Source organism: Drosophila melanogaster, chromosome 3L (assembly GCF_000001215.4).
Source record: "Drosophila melanogaster chromosome 3L".
In the NCBI taxonomy this organism is placed as follows: Eukaryota; Metazoa; Arthropoda; class Insecta; order Diptera; family Drosophilidae; genus Drosophila; species Drosophila melanogaster.
Window position 1 is genome coordinate 12981747 of NT_037436.4, and position 20194 is coordinate 13001940.

Sequence of the window (20194 nt, forward strand, 5' to 3'; positions counted from 1 at the left end):
AATATTCCAACACGAAAATATGCAGAAATCACAGTGAAAATGGGAGAAACTGTGAACACTGTAGAACTACTGGTTAAAGTCGCTAAAAATAAATAAAATGTCGAGTTTAAATGTATTTCAGCCATTTTAATAAAATAAAATGCACGTGGGCTTAGCGGTGGAAAATGTGAATGGATCGCCAGACACGCACACCACCACCAGCCTTTGTTTTCCAGTGTGTGTGTGTGTGTGTGCTTGAATTTCACCCTTTACCTGAAAAGGTATGTGTGCTTCTGTGGGTGTGGGAGTGCTGAGTGTGTTTAAATGCAAATTACATTTCATTTCATTACTGCGCGCGGTATTTTCACGCTGGGCTTGAAAATACGGGAATGCGCAGCGGGAAAATAAAAATAAAGAGGAGACTGCAGGCGAAACGAGTTAAAAATAGCAAACGTTAACGTCGGCACTCTGTGAACTAAGCCTTGAGGTGTATGCATTAGGGCCAGGCTGCCAGTTGCAACCGCCACCCAGCCCAACGCCAACCCCCCCCCCCCCAAGTTCACCACGCACCCCGCGCCACGACTTAAAGCCTTTCCTCACAGGCATCGGAGGCCAGACAACGGTTATGAACATTCACGCTAATGCGTTGTGAATGCAGTTGGCAATTTCGATACCCATTAAAAAAGAGTGTTCCCTTGGCACTTACATCATAAAAACATGTTCTATAAATATACTTACTATTTAAAATAGTTTTTTCCATTACTACTCTAATAAAAGGAATATTAGAATAGTAATAACTGTCTATCAGATTCCACGTAGTGACGCTTCGCACCTTTTTAAAAATATACATAAAATAAACTACAAAATTTAGAATACATTTTTTTTTTCAGTTCAATGAACTTGACTTCTATTTTGTAGCAGGTCATCATGAAGTCGATTGACTTGCCTGATTACTATACCATTCTATATGTAAATTCGTGCCACCAAGTGTTGCACATCGCATTGCGACTACGAGGCTGGTGATATTGATGTTGTTGTTGCTGGTGCCGCTAATATGGAGCCCCGTCTGGGCTTAGTCTCCATCGTTTTTATCCCCTTCATCGTTCTTAACACCCTGCATTGCTCTTAACCCCTTCGTTTCACAATCTGCATCACAGGTGCATTGCCCGTTTTTTCCCCACTTTTCGTAGATACTGTTCATCCTGTACTGGCTGCACTGCATTGAAAATCAAATTAAGTTTTAAAATTTAAAGTGCAGCTTTCATTTGCCATCAGAAGCAAAATATAATGAATTCTTATCGAATTGCTGCTGACAATCAAATTACTCGAGTTTGTTTAAGAAATGGAGTTCACTTCAGGCAGGTGACAAAGAATTGAATCCAGAAATGTTTTTAAGAGCTTGCAACATACTTCTTTGTCTCAATTAGACTTAACTTGAAGAAGTAAGTATTGCAATCAAATGACAATTTTTATACAAAAGTTGCAAAAATTAGTTAGCTTCAATTTAAAGCTTAGAAAACACTGTACTATTTTGACCCACAATTCGCACCAAACAGTTTAAAAGAAGTAAAGGCACCGAAATAAAACTATACAAATCCAAGGCTTTCAGTTAAATTACGTATACGCACAGTATTGCAAATGGAACTTGCTTTCGCCTCGGCTAATTTACAAGCGTTCACAAACACTCACACATATACACTGGCTGGGAAATCCCCCGCCCCCCCCTTAAAGTATGGCATATAAAAACTTTTAGTGCTGCTAACCCAACAAGGCACGAAGTGCATATTTCGTTAGGAAATCCTTGTAAGCCACAAAGACTTGAAAAATTTGTGCAGAACCAACCACAAATTTCATGGGAATAAAAATGCAACGCAATAAACAGTGGAGAAAATGGCAAAAGCGGGTGGCGGGGCTTTTGGATGGCCGGACCAGTAAGGAACAACATCCAAAGAGCACCAAAATATTCTCGAAGTGAAGTGAAAAGCTCTTCAAAATCAACGCCAACATCCAAAATCGACCGCCACTCAATGGAGTGGGCCGAAGCGTTTGGCAGAGAATCGATTCGCCATTGCGTACTAGTTTCCAATTAAAAGTTTACTAATTATTTCTAAACTTTTGTACAGTGTGTGCGATCAATGAGCAGAGAGCATGCACTGCCAGCCACCAACTTCCCATGAATACTAAGCCACAAAAATTGGTTACGATTGCGAAATGTGGATTCCTGGCTCAGTGCGTATATATGTACATACATCCCCTCAGAAATGCAGATAGCTCCTGTTGTGGTGGCCATTGGTGTTGTTTGTAGGGCACAATTGCAAGTGCACTAAAAGAAAATTTCTTTAGATAATCCTTAAATTAGTAACTTATGTTTTATTGAAACAGCCATGTAATGGCTTGGTCGTTTGTGGCTCATAAATTTTGTGTTAATGACTATAGTTTTTTTTTCAAACAAAATTAATAGATTATTCAACTTTCATTTTATTAGATTTCATTATTCCTTGAAAGCATTAAATTATTTTTCTAAACCTTCAATTATAGCGATTAATTTATTTTGAAAAGTGGATCTGCATCCGGCATAGCTGGATGCCAGGACATGCCAGTGCTTGTGTCCTCCTTCTGGAAGTTCCGACTCAATCAGACAAGCAAACGACGGCTGCAAATGATTTGGTCTGCTGGATGTTTGAAAATGCCGGGCGTGTTTGCGAATTAACAGTCATTTGCGAGACCAAATCCAACGGCTCCCAAGTCGATTGTGCTTGAATTTCGGAGATCGTTAGCCATCCATATCAATTACTAAAATTTCGAATAACTTAGCCGAAACTCAACTAAAGTTTTGCCGCACACACACATTGCTGGTGCAATAAGGAGGGCTTGACTTCTTCCAAACCCTCAGCGAGGGCGACAATGACTTTGTGTAAATATAGGGGGAGAATTGAAATTGTGCCAGCAACCAATATTTGTTATTGCAATGGGTGAGTTTGTGCACCGCCCATGCATTTGTCGCTGATTTGTTGGCGTCATTATGTCGCAACTATGGAGACACTCTCTCCAGTCCCGCCCAATATAACTCATGACGCACTTAGGGTTTTCAATTTGCACACCCTGGCGTATACGTAATGTTAAATAAATATTGCCAGCATGGGGAGTCGAATGGGGCGAAAAGGCACCTGGTAGCAGGGCGTTCAAATCCCATGCCAACCCAAATTGATATCATTTGTTCCGAACATGTTTATTTTGCGAACGCTTAATTATTCTATTACCCCTGTTTAAATTATACATTTTTCATTTTCCAGGCAAAAAAAGGGAGCGAAATAATGCAAAACTAAAATAAACTAAAATATTCCGCAAATTGCATAATTTGAATCAACAAATTTTTTGCACATCATACATTTTAATTGTGATTAATTAGAGATGTTAGTTATCAAGTAGAAGACATAATTGTTCCCTGTAAACGGATTTTGCCTTTTAAAGCCGCCTAACTATGCACTAAAACATTTATATATGTAATTAACTTCATTAATTATTTCAATGCTACATAATTCCACTGCTTAATTGTGGCAAACATTCCTAACATATACATTTCAAAATTCTACCGTCATTTGAAGTGGCAGAACTAAATGTATATTAAACCAAAATTGCACAAATGAAAAGTGTTACAAAAAATAATTGGGGCATTTCTAGGCGTCCAAAAAAAAAATTCTTTTGCATAAATAAACGTGTTTATTGGAATATTGATTGTATAATTGTGCAAATTATTACCAGCATGATTCATTGAGCAAAACTGAGTGGGAAAGGTGGTAAATATAAACAAAAAGTAATTATTACGTTGAAATTCGACAAACATAAGGCAAAACACACATTTTTCGTTGAAATAATTAAAAATTTGGAATGCTAATGAATGACAGAATGTAGAACATGGATGCGTTAATATTTCTTTAAAAATATCATCAAACCAATATATTGCATATAAGGTTAATTTCTATTTAACCAACGCCCAAACAGCACATGAATGATTCAAAATGATTCTTTTTCCCCGGCCTTTGCACCATCTCAATCCCTTTTTGTTTCCGATTTTTACTGATTTACCCAACATTTTCCTTTTAACTTATTCTTACACTTTTCGCATATTGTTGCTGCTATACTCGTATGGTTACAAAGTTGCTGTCACTGTGTCGGCCTTCATTGTGTTTAGACATTTTTACACTCGCCATCAGGATGACAGTTACTGTTTCCTATATTCTGAGTCCCGACAAACTGCACAGCACGTGATCGTCGAGATAATACAGATACATATGTATGTATATATCTATATGGCTGGAAGTGCGAACTGAAACAACCCACTCCGTGTGATATAAAAATCATATACACACGTTTCTGGCTGTGGCATTTTATTGGCAGCTCTTTTATTTGCAAAGCGTGAGACGCACAACAAAATGTTTTGTTTCTCATGTTTTGCCTTATGTTTATATTTAGTGAAGGAAAAAAGAATGGCGGAAATTTTTTCCGTGGTGGCACGTCAACATTTAATGTGTGTTTCTTAGCAATGAAATTTTAACTCAGCTGTTTAAGGATTTAGCAATCAGGCAAAACTTTTTGCCTGCGAATGGCAAATATAATTAATGGATTTTATCCAATTAGCCTGCTTTCACAAAATGCAAAACATTTTAAAATTCACTCCGAAATTCTCAGCCACTTCTCTTGATTCATATATATATATATATATATATATGGCGGATGAAAGCGTGAATAATTTTTGCTATTCATAAACGTTTGTGGTGCTGTGTTGGTAACAACATGAATGTATTTTCGTGATGTTTTGGGGAAATTTCATTTTTTCATAAAACTGAGCGAAACAAGTGGGTAATAAATGTGAAATGTCAATTGGCTTGCCGGCGAGGGTATCGCAAAAATTTAATAAATAAATAACGAGGGCAATGTGATAGCAGCTCTGGGCGAAATGGCACATGTGCGCAGAGCGGAAGACTCGATTCATTTCAATCGCAGTGCAAAAATTGAGCATACGCCCTGTCGTACGGAAAAGTGCACTGCAGACTGACAGATAAAATCATTAAAGTAAGTGAGCCAAGTCAACGCTAAAACATATATCGGCATGCTGCTTGACAGTTCGACTATTTGACTTAAGTATCCCCGGATGCCAGCACACAGAGCCGGCTTTCCCATCCTCCCCAACCGATGCCCCACTGAGATCAGGAGCACGGTTTTTCCGGAGAAAATGCGGGGAAAGTGGCGGCTGATACAGATGCTGTTGCCAGTACTGAATAAACTTGTAGACGATGAAAATCGCAAACATGCAGTTTTTCCCATTCCCATCCAAACCTCCGCACCATTTTTACCATAGCCTCGGGACAAGGCAAAAACTTTCGCATCTCGCATCTCGATATGTGTGTTCGCAAATAAAATTTGTTTAATGCCGAGGCGCAAACTACAGTCGTGTTGACGTGATGCATTGTCGTTTGTTTACCCAGCCAGAGCTTTACAATAAATGCAGCCAACGAATCTGGGCGTTTTACATCCCACTTAAAGCGAAAACCATAAAGTTTGCATTAAATTATGTATACGGATAAGGACACATTTGGTTGAAAGGAGCACAAATTTTATAGAACTTCCAATACAATTGCGTTACAATAAATTTGGTAAAGATTTTTTTCATTTCATTTTTTTTAGTATGCTCCTGCAGTAAACATCATAAATATTATATTTATTATATAATTTCCTTAAAAAATTACTTTACTAATTTTATGGTATTTACTTTCTTACAAAGGGAAATTCTGCGTTTCTTTAAGTTTTCAAGTTTCAAGTGGGTTTCTTTCTTTGCATGAACCCCGGAATTCTTTTTGCTTTTCTCACAACTTTCACTTGGCTGACTTTGGAGAAAGCAGACCATTTCATTATCTTGTGCTGTGGCAGACTTCGGAGCTTGATTAATTACTACTTGTTAACGCCTTGGCTGGATGCTCAAGGGTTAACCGGCATCAGCATCCGTCCATCAAGGATTCGCTTCAATTTCACAGCTTACTTCCCACAATCCTGCCAAGCTGGAATCGTGGGATGTTACTTTCAGGCAGTCAGGGCCAGGTCAGTGCTGGAATTGAAATGCATTTTTAATTAATTGAGAGAAGGCGAAAACTCTGCGGTAAATCGCTGAACTGTTTGACCTTTCGAAGGCTGTAACCGGTACTCACTACATGCCAAGGTTAACCACGATTAAAAAAGTTATGCCAGCCAATTGAGTATTACTGGATTTGTTTTGAGTTAAGTCAACAAAAATACGAGCAAACTTATACAGCTGCTTTAATGACAACGAAAGGATTGAAATGAATAAAGTTATTTACGTGTATACAAATTAAGACAATTAAATAGGATAACAAAAATTCGTATATAACTGTGAAGTTGGTTAATTGTAAATATGTGTAGTTTTAAAAGCTACTGTTAGTTTTGTTTTTCATTCACTTTACAATTACAATTATGTTTTGCCAAATGGCATCAAAGTGCAGAGTTCTGCATATAAAAAGCTGCTTAATATAACTAAGATTAAAATCGGAAACTCGTCCAAGTAGCATCCAAATGAGCTGAAAATAGCAGAGAAAGTTCTGTTTCGTGCATTTATTTTGCACTTTGAACTGGCACAAAGTTGTCAAGCTTTTTTGTTCAGGAGCCAAATGAAACTGAAAGCAGCAAAAGCCAACTGAAAATTGGACCCAAAAATCGTGGACATTTTGAGATGATTTTGTTGTAATATTCGTTAAGAGAACTGAGCTGTCGAGCAATTTGGGGGGAAAAAGTTTTGAACTGTGCCCAAGTACTTCAATTTAAACTTTTTAGCCAGCCCACGAGTTCATTTTTTGTTCTCTTCTTTGGCCGCTTTTATTTGGCTTGAAGGACACTGAAGATTTGGCATTAAATGAAAAAGGAAATTGTGTAAGGATTTTGGATTAAGGCGCATTAGAAAAGGGTTGCAGCTGTAACTAAATGAATTGCTAATTAAGTTGGGACAAAACGCACTAAGTCAAGCTAAGCCTGCCAAATTATTAATAATCCTGGTAGAATTTTTACTTTTACCATCTTAGAAACTAATTTGCCTTCCCCAACTTTTCCGACTTGGTCAACGACGCGTGTCGAACTTCATTTTGATATGGGTCCAGGTCACTGACATATCAATTTGACCACAAAAGCTTTCAAACAAAGGCCAGAACACAAAGTTGGCCGCAAAATTCAATTTGGACACAATGAGACACGAGCATGCGAAATGCGCAAAAATATCTTTCTTGCAAATAGTTTAGGGAAATTCCAGCAAGTTTTATTTGCGACTGAGATCAAAAGGTGAACATCTAGTGAAAAATTCAAAGTGCAAACGAAAATTCAAATGGGTTGGGAAATGGCCATTTCAATTTCTGATATGGAAAAATTCCAAGCAAGCCGAAACAAAGCCATTTCAAGCTGCTAAAATATGTTCCAAATATTTACTATTTACTGATGAAAAAGTCGACTACCAAAGTTGAGCAATAGAAATGGAACTCAATATTGGAAGATACATATTGAGTTTAATTAAAAAGTAATAAATGAATGAGCATCATTGACAATTTAAATATTAGAAGTATATTCATTTACCTATTTCTTAAACATGTATGCCAAAAAGTAATAAGAGTCGATTCTAAAGGTATGCCATTCAGCTTACAGTAATATTTACTTATTTACCCTTATTGTTTCTGACTTTTTACAGTGTACTTTTGTGGGTATATTTTTGAGTTGAAATTAGTCTAGGCAAACTCATGATAGTCTCCTAGAGAAATATTTCTAGCTTAAATTAGCATTCCGTTCGGTGAGCTGACAGCACTTAAAACATCCGACTGCGAATGCAAATAATGTGCACAACTTGCGGGGTGACTACGAGTGCCCATGGAAATGAGAGCACTCCATGTCATAAGTCAATAACCCAATCACAAGTTCGCAAATCCTGCTAAACTTCAACGACTTTTTAAGACTAATTGGTTGACGATTTGCCCATATACATATGTTGTCCTCAATGCGCTTTTCAAATTCGCACATAACCGGCTGTCAAATCAGTTGTTGTCGGAATGAAATGATATGTCAATCAATCATTTTCATTTGATCGATTTCGGTGGGCGTAAGTCGTGCAGTTTGTCAAATCGAGAAAGTTTAGCTGGCTGCTTCCTCACTGAGAAAATATAGATATATATAAGAGTCCAGTGAGCCCGGCGAAATTTTAGTGATTAAATTTAGTTTTTTGTTTCGGAACTTAAATCGAACTCGTTACGAAATCGATGACCTTAATTGGAAGTGAACTGAAATATGTGCTCCATCATGGCGCTTTACTTCATCGTCAACGAATCCACATCCACTCGAGTCCAATCGATGATAAATGATTACACATAATGACGTTGACACAAAAGGCACAAGATCCTTAGGCTGGAAAAAAGCAAGCAAATCAACTGGCTATAAAATCTTCAGGAATTTATATCTATATCGATGACGTCCTTCAAGGCATAAAAATTCCACTCAGCCATTGGGAAATTTTTTCGTATTATTATTATTGATTTTATAAAAGAACATGTTCTATGTGCTCCTTTTATGGCGATTCTCTTTAAATCCAAGGCAATTTAACTGCCAGCTTGGTTAATTTTTTCACATAAACGCGCTTAATTGGCCAAATTATGTGTGCAAGCAAAGTAAAGGGGGAAAATACATCGCAAAAAGTGAGCCACAAAGCATTGAAAAACTGAGCGGAAACACAAAATTTTTTCACTTAACAATATACTAAGCCATGAACACTCTTTAGTGCTAAAATTGATGGCCCTGCGGGACATGAAGTAAAAAATATATATAATAAATATATAGCTGAATTATGTTTTCAGTGATGTATGCACGACTTTAAAAATTCGCATTTTTAATATTAATAATTTTCTATTATTGAATTATATATTGTAGAGTAAATTTGATTACTTAGAAATTTAAAAAAGGCAGTTATGTTCTGTAAAAATAATGATGTAACTATTTTTTTCTTTTGTGATTGCTAAAAAATGCATATATATATTTTTTATAAAATGTATTTTATATATAAATTATACCAAACTTTGTAAGGACTCGTCACTCCGCTGAAATGGAAAGGATACAGAAAAATGCTGCCAATTGCTGTTGGCTTGTGGCTGAAACACGATGGTTCTATGTTGGCTTGGTAGCGGTGACGTTTAATTTAAAATGAAATACATCATGCTGGCCAATTATTTGAGCAATTTGGCAAATTAGTGGCCCAAGTCATTTCGGCTAGCCCCCCGAATAGCGGCAATTACGAGGCAGTTTTCAACTCTTCTCTTCTCTCCACGCTTTCCATGCAAATTATTGTAGCCCACTTTGCTGCAGTTGCCACTGCTGCTGCTAATTACGGCACAAAGACAATTGGTTGTAGAAAGCGAAAGTCAGAGTTTCGAAACTGCACAAATGTCGACTGCTTTTGGCAAGGTTAATAGCTTGACTTTTGTCAACGCCGTCTCAAGTGCAGCTCTCAACAATATCGCACGCATACAGTTAGCCCTACGAATGCCATGGGCCAAGTTAAAACGCATTTTTGCCAAAACAATGGCGCCAGCAAACGAAGGGTGAAATCTGAATGGGATTTAGACACTGGGCGAACGAACGGGCACAAAAATACGCAGAAACGTGAAATAACAGAAGCAGTCAAAGCCGGGCCACACAATGAAATTTTAATTAAGTCTGAGCTGCGACTCGCTTTGTGCTGATGCAGCCAAATGAAATGCCACTGATTATGTTTGTATGCCCGCTACCCATTCATTGAATCGGGAAAGTCTGGTACATTCGGTAAAATCTGAAAAAAAAGAGCAGATTATGTACATGTGTGCGAAATGGAATAGAGGTTCAAACAATAGATACCATAATTGTGAAGGAGTTGAGTCATTTTAAAGGATATTAAATTCATACATGTTCATATTCTGACTAATTCATCGGAGTGATTATAGACTTTATATAATTCTGCTGTAAATTTATTTTCAATGAATTCATTTGTAATGAATATTTGTTAAGTTCATCGGATGAATCTAAGAGGTACTTTTATGTTTACCCGAAAGCAAGAACGCGCTTGAATAGCTCGTAAAGTGCTGGCATATACACATATTTGTTTGCGATTTTTCCGTATGTATAGTATGCATTTACTTTTCTACTTTTACTTAACCCAACGCCACCCATCGACACCCAGCCCCTTACTACTTTCGACTTTCCCCCATTTCGCCATGCATCCGTTTGTTGCTTTGTTCTACGTCTGAATGGCTACACAAATACAAAACGTCTGCACATTGTATCTTGTTTAGTATGAAACATAAATGCATTTGTGTAATTACACAACATACACAACTGTATCTAGAGAGCCTTGTTTTGGTATGTCTGCTGGGCTGCTCTTAGCCCGCTGGGAGGTTGGGCAAGGATCGGGTAAGGGGAAGGGGAAGGGGAAGGCGAAGGGGCAGGGAGAAGGCGTGATGCAGGCTCCTCACTAATTGAAGTAAATGTGCTAAAGGCTTGCCGAAGTTATTCGCAATGGGAGTGTGTTTCGGCTAATGATTGTTAATGGATTCATTAGGAATCCCTATTTTTACTTACAGCTAACTAGGCTAATTTAATATTAAAGCGGTGTCGAAAAGCGGAAGTAAGAAACAAGTTTGGTGAGCTTAAATAGCAAGCTTTTTGTCTCAGTAAATTTAAAATGAAGTTAATACTTTAAACGAACATTTCTTGGCTGAAAATCTAAAGGAGAAACATTTCACCTTTTAAGTTCGCCCAATACGTATTCAGTCAATTACTCTTGTTTCTAATCCTTTTAATCCTTTTCGGACTCAATAACGCAATCAGCTCGGTAACAACTAAGTGCAACAATTGCCTTGGTAATCGAATAGTTAATTATGCCCAGCATGCAACAGGCCAAGTCAAAGGCGCTCCCATTTAGTTTTCATTACGAGTTTTGGGGTTGCACGTGATGGGCATGGATAAATGAAGACAAATAACTGGTTCAGGACCAAAACCTTCCTTCCGATTTGTATGCATAGACTGGCCACAGAAATGTAATACAAAGGAAAAATTACTTGCTTACCTCTGGATCGCTTCGTTCTGTGTTCGGATCCCTATTTAATTAAGCACTTAATTATTTAATGCGCTGATTGCGCAATAATTCAAACGACCCCTTGCTTGGCTCAGCTTAGCCAGAGTCCTTCGAAAGTTAGCTATAAAGTGGACCATAGTAGTGACAGATAAAATGAACTGGACCTTAATTGTTAACGAATAAAATGGGTAGTAAGATGATTACGAAAACACGCTGTGAAAATGTAATATAATTAGCTTCTGCTCTAGAAGGTCCACCCTAAAAAGGATGTAGTGAATGTGAGTGTGTTGAGGTGTCATAATTATCGCATTGGGTAGCCCAAATTTAATCAGATCACCGCACCATAGGTCAAGTCAAGGTGTGGCAATGGTTTTCCATTTGATTGCGTTGCTCTAGACTGAAATTAAATGAAGCGGGTAATGAATTACACTGAACTACATGCAATAAAGCAATGATATGTGTTATAATTTATTATCCTTTCAGTGCAATAGGTAAATCGAATTCCTTGTATTAGTTACTGGCTATAGATTTGTTTTAAAATTAATTCTTTTATTACCACTTTTGATTAGATTTAATAAAGACCCGTCTAATGGGTCTTACTGCACTTCTTAGTTGACAACATATGGAGCTGAATGCTACAGTAAAATTTTAATAAAGTCCACCATCGACTTGGTGACCCTTGCAATTCATTTCATTTCCATATGCTGACTCTGTCAACCGCCTGTCTCTCTAATTAAACTTTATGGAGGAGCCAACATTTGTTCCTCACCAACGCCTTATTAAGCATTTTCATTATCCTGCACTTGACCAGCTCGGTCCCTTTAATAATGCTCATTTGCCCACAGAGTGAAACGAGAAATATAAAATAGAAAGGGAAATGCAACTGGGGTTGAGTGAGCATAATTAAGGATACTTCACCCGATGCCATTAAGTGCAATGAACTAAGTGGATTAAGTGCATTTAGGAGGACAAAAAAAATAAAATAAAAAACAATAGAATGATGTGCTTATTGCTTTTAATCACATTGCTTATTTGTGAATAAATGAATCTGGCCCTGTCCATGCGTTCATTATGCAATCAGCCGTTTTCAATTAATGGCTAAGACAACATGCCCCGCTCGCCGTATCCCAATTCCATTAAAACACGAATCAATTTAATAGAGTTCTCACACTTCCATCCCACTTCTTCCAAATACCCATTCTCTAGAGATAAAGCAAATATTGGTTCTCCACGCGGTGCATGTGTATCGTGGATACAAATAAAAAAAAAATAAGAAAAATGAGCACGGGGAAACAAAATCAATCGAAAATGTTTGCTGCACTCAAATTAAAAACACAAACAAACCAATTCCAGGCTAGTGTAAGAGTGAATGTAAACAAAGTGGCAAATAAATTTGATTTGTATGCAACAAACGTGAGCTGAGCGAAATAAATACACTGAAAAGAAAAAACTCGAGCTGTAATTTCTGCATTTAAAATGGTAAAATAAGAGAGGGCTCACACATATACATACTTGCTCCTTTTGGCCCTGGCATACATACATATTCTCAGCCTTGTTGTGCGGCACAAAATTTGCGCTATTAATATTTGCATTCAACTGGCAACAGCCCAAGCAGCCGAGCCACCACCCATACCAATCCCCTGCTGCAACTCCTTCTCCTGCTCCTCTCAACACTCCTTGAAACTATCAACACATCTGCCAGCGGCATTGTCAATTGACAATGGTCCTTTGGGGAGAAGGAGGGGACAGGGGGCATGGGTGCAGGGCGCAGGGGGCATGGGTGCAGGGCGCTGGGCGCAGGATGCAGGATTCAGGATTCCGGAGGCCAGTGGCTTGGCAATGGTGCGTATTATGACTGCAGCTATGCGAGGCTTTCAGGGCAGCCGTATATGGGTTTTCTCTATATTTAAAAAGGCTCAAGCGACACTTAACTTCTGCTCAAAGCACGCCCTACCCAGCATGGGATGCACTGTGGAAAGATCCAGTTAAAAAATGCTCAAAAATGATTAAACTTTTGGTATAAATTTGCCTCGAAAAGGATTATACTGTAGTTACAGTGTTGCAATAATAAATTTAATTTGTTTACGCCTAATTGTTAGTAGTTCGTATGGTTTCATGCTTGTACTTTAATAATGAATCTGTAACAATGATAATTTATTATATTCAATAAGTTTGTCTAAATATACTATTTACTTATGGAAAATATCAAGATTTTTAAAACTAGTCGCAATTACTTTTTGGTAAATATCAACACATTTTAACAACTTTTCCTTATATTCAAAATTTTAGAGGATTTACTTAGACGTACCTTTCAAATGAAATTTCTGAGTGATATTTTTCGTGTAGCAGATTTGTGCCAAATAGACGGAGTGCGCCAGGCATGGCCTTCGTCGCACCAATCTAGCATTCCCCGTAGACTACGGATGCCTGAACAACCTGAACCGAACTACTTGGATGAGCCGGAGACAATCTCCGTCGGGCGATTCATCTTCAAGATCATAAGGATTGGTGCGCTTCTGCTGATTTGGGCTTTCTTTACTTACATTCTGGTTCGGAATGCCACCACGCCGGATTTGACATCGGTGGTCACTGTGTTGCCCAACGAGACTGTGCTCCGCCGCCTGTCCGTGCCCCATGATGCGACTCAGATAACGCTGAAGGGTCCCATCGATTTGCAATTGCAGAAGCATGAAAGCGTGATTATGGAGACGCCCCATGTGGGCGTACGCGTGGAGTGGCGGGATTCGGAATTGAAAACCAAATTCTGGAGTTCGGATATGTGGATTGTCTATCTGGCCGAGCAGAGTCAGGCTTTCACGAAGACGTCCAAAACCGTTCAGATCTCGGAGGTTAGTAATGCCCAGGCGGTGATTTCGCTGGAGAGCAGAAGCGAGGAGCCGGTGGCGCTGCTGATGGTGGTATCGGTGTATCCCTTGGTAACGGAAAATGGTGTACTCTATGCCGCTCTGCTGCTGATCGGTTTCTATATACTGATCGTCTTCGAGCTTACGGATCGTACATTCGCTGCTCTTATGATGGCCACCACTGGGATAGCGATTCTAACGGCGCTGGGAAATCGACCGACTCTGGAAACAATAATCTCCTGGATTGATTTCGAAACTCTAATACTGCTCCTCGGTATGATGATACTGGTGGCGATAATGTCCGAGACGGGTGTATTTGATTGGATGGCTGTGCTGGCGTACCGAATATCCAAGGGTAATCCCTGGCCAATGCTCCTGCTGCTCAGCTCAATTACCGCCATCATGTCCTGTATGCTCGATAATGTGACCATGCTGCTTCTGATGGCGCCAATTGCGATCCGTTTGTGCGAAGCCATGGCCGTCCAGACGCCACTTGTCCTGATAGTGGTGGTGATGTACTCAAATATCGGTGGCACCCTCACGCCAGTGGGTGATCCACCCAATGTGATCATTGCCACCAATTCGGAAGTGATCTCCGCCGGAGTGGATTTCCTCGATTTCACCATTCACATGTTGCCTGGCGTTTTATTGGCGGCTGTAGCGGGCTATGCTGTCATGTATGTGACCATGAGGAAATCTTTGTTTAAACTGGAGGAACAACAACTTGAGCTGGCAGCTGAGCGGGAGAACAGTAGACGGCGATCGAGTGCGGATATTACGGCTCGGGCAGAAGAAATGCGCATACGACAGCCGACGGGACGACAGTTACTGAAGCCGGCCGAAAACTATTTTCAGACCCTGGCCCATTTGGAGGCACATCATCGGATCCGGGACAAGACGCTGCTGATCAAGTGCCTCTTCACGCTGTGTTTTGTGATCATATTTTTCCTGTTGCATTCACTGCCCTTTATGCACGGTGCCACATTGGGTTGGGTGGCAATTTTGGCCGCCTTCCTGCTTCTCATTCTGGCCAAGATGAACGACATTGAGGCGATACTTGACCAGGTCGAATGGTCAGCGCTGCTCTTTCTGGCCGCTCTATTCGTGCTCACTGAGGCGGTGGATAAATTGGGCTTCATTCGCTGGCTGTGTGATCTCACAGTCAAGGTGATCATGAGCGTCGAGGAGCGTTATCAGACGACAGTGGCCATCCTGATAATCATCTGGATGTCCGCCATTCTGGCGGCCTTTGTCGGCAATGTCCCGGTGACCACGATGCTGCTGAGACTGAACATTGAGTTGCACCGTAACGATGCCATCAGCGTTCCATTAACGCCCCTCATTTGGGCTTTGTCATATGGCGCCTGTTTCGGTGGTAATGGCACCCTGATCGGGGCTTCGGCCAATGTTGTCGCAGCGGCAATCGCCCAACAGTATGGCTATAAGATCTCCTTTGTGCAGTTCTTCATCTACGGCTTTCCCATGATGCTGACCAGTATTTTTCTCGCAACGGTTTACCTGCTCATCGCGCACTCGCTATTCGCGTGGCACAAGACGTAGTTTTCCAGGATACCAAGCCTCTGGATGTTACTCCGATTCTAGCACATGGCTTCTGTAAGGAAGTGTATACATACATCCCAAATGTAAAGTAATTCGTCTTCCCCATTAAAGTTTACTATAGTTTTTAAAGCTAGCAATTGAAATAAGTGTATATGGATGGCTAAGCAAGATAAGTAAGGTATTTTAAATAAATTTTACACACTGGAGTTGTTGGAATTGTTTTTATATATTTTTAGTTAATGATTAAGTTAATTATAAGAAATAATACAACATTTTACCGATATATTTTAAAGTTGAGACCTTTCTTGCCTTTTCGCCCACTGTAACTTTTAATATAGCATACTTTGGTGCGCAACGACCCCGACGACTCGAGCTGCAATGACAATGCGTAGCTTGGCTAAATTCTTCCGCTTAATCGCGCAATAATAGCTCAAGGGTGTTAAATATGCATAAACAGCGGCAACAAAGGCAACAACTGCTATTACAACTGACTAGATCTGTGTGCAACAGCAACTGAGCCACATATGCTGCAAGGTCCTTGTGGGTCTAAATATAATTCCAACTGTGAGGACTATCGGATTCAGTTAAATGAAGCTAATTCAAAGATGCTCCTAAGCCACGAAAAACACCCTATCTGGCAAATTAAAGCGAAACCGGGTGTTGCTTATTTACTTAATTATGGCAATCAAAAAATTCTTGGGAAAAACGCAAAACCAAAACCTCGAGGGAAAAACGAGGGCAAACCCAGAACAGCAAAACATGCTGTACCCCAATAAATCAACTAATTAAATATTCCAATTCGCAGTCAAATTGTTTGATTTCTGTAAATTTAAACAGACCCCTGTGCCCCTCTTTTCGTTTTTGCTCTGATTCGATGTCGCTACTTAATTCATAACGTTGGTAAATAACAACAGCCCCATATATATATATATATATTTAAACATACATATTTACCAAAACACGCGACAGCTGGAAAAATTAGTGAAATATCAAATGAAATAAAATAAAATAAAGCGTAATGTCTGATTGCGTTGGTGTTTCTGGCTTTTGCCAATGGCAAACATGAAAGCAGCTTTGCATGTGAGCAGAGCGCCAAACAAAAATCGAAACAACAAATTGAATGTAAGCCAAAGCAACAATATGTATGTATGTGGCAACAACAGGTAAGAGCAATGGCAACGTAAAGCTAATTACCTTAATTGCACGGGGCGTGTAGAAACACTTGATGAAGGCGACGAGGACAAAACTTTAACATGGCCTCTAGCCTCTAACGTTACTTGCTCGGAATTCTAAGCCCGGAACAGAGATGGTTCCGTGAGTAGAGGGTATTTTAAAATTAAAAAATCCGCACTATATAAATATAATATATCATATAATAGTATAATATATAGTATATATAAAAGTATAATAAAAACACAATTATGAAATATAATAATTTGTACTTTAAAAGCCGAATTATATTATGGTTTCAATGTAATTCAATGTAGTTTCATTTTTAAAACCTTATTCTAACCGTTTTACAAAAATGATTGTTAAAGGAATTTGCAAGCAATAACTCAGTGAATATTCTTGTAAAATACATTCTTAGAACTACAAAGAAATATATATAGTAAAAGGGTATTTTTAACAGTATTTTTAATAAGTAATTCCGCGTAATTTCTCTTTGATATCTCATAAATCTATAAATTGCGATTATAACGTAATATATATGGGCAGGTGTACTTGCATTATATTTTTGCCAACTCTGTTGAGGCTAAAAGAACACTAGTTACCAGGTTACGCGAAAGCGTCACGTTGGCATCGCGTGCTGGGCAACGTGTGCTGGATAATATAACGTATACGCCAAGGCGGCCAAATGTGTAGAAATGAAACATTAAATTACATTGGATTCTCGGTGCTCCCGGGCTGGCCTCTTACCCACTTATTGCAGCTGGCTGGTTGCCCATTGTCTCTCTCGTCTTTTGACCCCTTCTGTTTGGGGCCAGGTGTGGTTTGCACGTAGATCGCGCACGTAGCTGAAATTTTAAGCACTCCGAAAGGAAACCGAAGGATAGTCGGACATACCGCCGGCGGTTTTGCTCTGAAGTGCGCTTTAATAGTTGGCTGTCTGCAGCTGGCGCAGCTGGGAAATCGGAAAAGCGAAAAAGCGAAAAGCAACAGCACCGTGGCTGCGGCATTTGAATGTGGCGTGTCGGCAGGCCAGAGTGCTGTTTAATAAAATGGTGGGGAACACAGAAGTCATGGCACATTGGATCTGCAACACGAACTGAAAGTGTAATTATGCAGATGTTTGAGGATCAGCCACAACAATGATTTATGTATGTCTGCTTGGCCCAAAACGCCGTCCCTAATTACATCTGCAGCGAACACAAGGACACCGAAGAGTGCATAGCATTAACCTTAGCTTTCCATGAAAAGCACACATGAGGAGCCTGAGAAAATCGGCTTTCACCTGGGCAATCATGAATTAAATCTGAAATCCCAGACTTGAGGACACAAAAGTAATTAACTTAGGCTGACTTGTATGCCCAGGGCCATCATCAATTTCCCGACTTGTCACTCTCCGTCGGAAGTTGGTGTTAATTCTCGTCTAATTTGTATTTCACCTGTCCTCCCACACGACCAGGCCGGCAGTTAAAAATCCTTTAGGCCAACATAAAAATGACATTAAGTCTGCCAGTGATTATCCTTGTTTTGTGGGCGTTCCGATTGTTCCTTTGATTGGTGATGAGCATTATTAGAGATTAGTGAAAAGGACAATAAAGTTCTATCAGATTATTTATACACAATCAGGTGTCTAATCAATGTTTCCTTTTCAAATTGAAAATATATACTTTAACTAAATGGTAGTTACATTTTATAAGTATTCTCTTTATTACTAATTTAAGTATTTTAGTGTTACAAATAAAATTTCTTACAATAATATTTACTTAATAAAGGACCTAACTTTGTTTGGTTTAGTTATCCTCATATCGTAAAGTTGCAAACAACTACTTCAACTTACCAGATCTTCTTTTTCACTTATCTCTTCCAATTGTGATAAATATATATATAATGTTAAGTTTCAGCCCTTACCGCAATACCATCACGATGCCATCTTTGGTAGCTCAACTAAATATCCTTTGGTCACGCACACTAATGTCCGGAGTGCGGACATAGTTTTCCGGACTAATAGGCAGACATTGGACGATGGGTCAAGAACATATCTCAGCCGAGTTGTGCTTGGTATTATTGTTAGTTTAATAGTCCCATTGCATTTTTTACATAGCTCTCTAAGGACGGCATACATTGTTTACTGATGGTAATAATGATTACTTATTTCGAGGATTTCGTACTCGCTCCACAGAGTGCTGCCCGGTTTTATTGGCATTGTTAATATTTGCTTTGTTGGCATCCTTGGTTTATTTGCTCAGGATTTGCAAGGATACCACTCCGCATCGTAGACACAGGCTCATTTAGTTTTATTGCGCATTTTGGATTGTGGCATTCGGAAAATTTAGCTGAATGCTTCAGTATTTTAAAGATGTTGCCCCAAGCTGCCGAAATATGTTAGCTTTTTGATTCGGTTTATTCACTTGAGGTTCGCCAACCGAATGCGGCAATTAAAATTTTCGCCTTTATGCTGAGATTCCTGCCAATTTTCCTGGAAATATTTTATGAAGCGGCAAACCATTCAAATGGGGCATCAAAATGGAAATGTGCGCTAAGTATTAATTATAATATTTCAAAAATGTATATGAACATAATGATTTTCATAAGAAAATAATATATAGAACTTTCTACACATTTCAAGAATCGCGAAATATTTTGATTAATGGAATGGTGAATATCAAAATGAATGCCAAATAGGCAACCCAGAAAACACAGGATATTCATAAATCACAGAGATGTTCATTAATTTGCCGCTTGACAATTGGTCAATGCTCAAGATTTTAAATGCATTAAGAATACGGATACACAATCAAAAAAAATCTGTGAAAATTATACGACCAAAAAAACACAAAGCTCTCAACGGGCCGCAGAAATGATTAATGACAAAATATTTAATGAGGACAAGGGAAATCATAAGACTGAGTCAGGTTAAGTACATCGCATTAAATGTGTTTAAATTATTATTACACAGCCAAAGTGAATGGACGGCAAAGGACCATTTGATGTGCTGTGCAAATAAGAAAAACAAATAAATCATGAATATTAAGTTGCCCGACAGAGAACAAAAGTCAATTGGCCAATGTTCTTGCGATGAAAGTGGGAGTTGTTAGGCCAGTTTGAGAGCTCAACGCCTTGGAAAATGACAATTTTCATTTCATTTGATTAGACGTCTGCCCCAAAACTCAAACTCAAGCTCCCCTAGGGACGAAAATGTTTATGCAATTGGATTCAATTTTTAGATCCCAGTCCAAGCAATTGAATGATGTCAGTCAAACACACACACACACACATATGGAGACAAGGTCTCTAAGGATAAGTCGATTTGTGTGTCTGTGTGGGCTGGAAAACCTACTCTGAGGGCATTTTTGGTTTTCGTTTATTAAATTCTGACCTATCTGGGAGGTCCTTTCCATGTACCAAACGCAATTTACAGTATTTTTCATATTTCTCTGGTACTCTTATTGAATTCTAACAATTTTCCTATATGTGCGAAATG

The 20194-nt window shown here is 39.0% G+C and overlaps 1 protein-coding gene across 1 annotated transcript; it reads left to right on the forward strand.

Annotated features, from left to right (window-relative positions):
• The first annotated feature begins 13388 nt into the window (after positions 1-13388).
• Positions 13389-15672, forward strand: CG11262 (uncharacterized protein). Its single transcript, NM_140360.2, has one exon. The coding sequence runs from the start codon at positions 13438-13440 to the stop codon at positions 15544-15546; it is 2109 nt and encodes a 702-aa protein (NP_648617.2). The 5' UTR covers positions 13389-13437; the 3' UTR covers positions 15547-15672.
• Positions 15673-20194: the final 4522 nt, after the last annotated feature.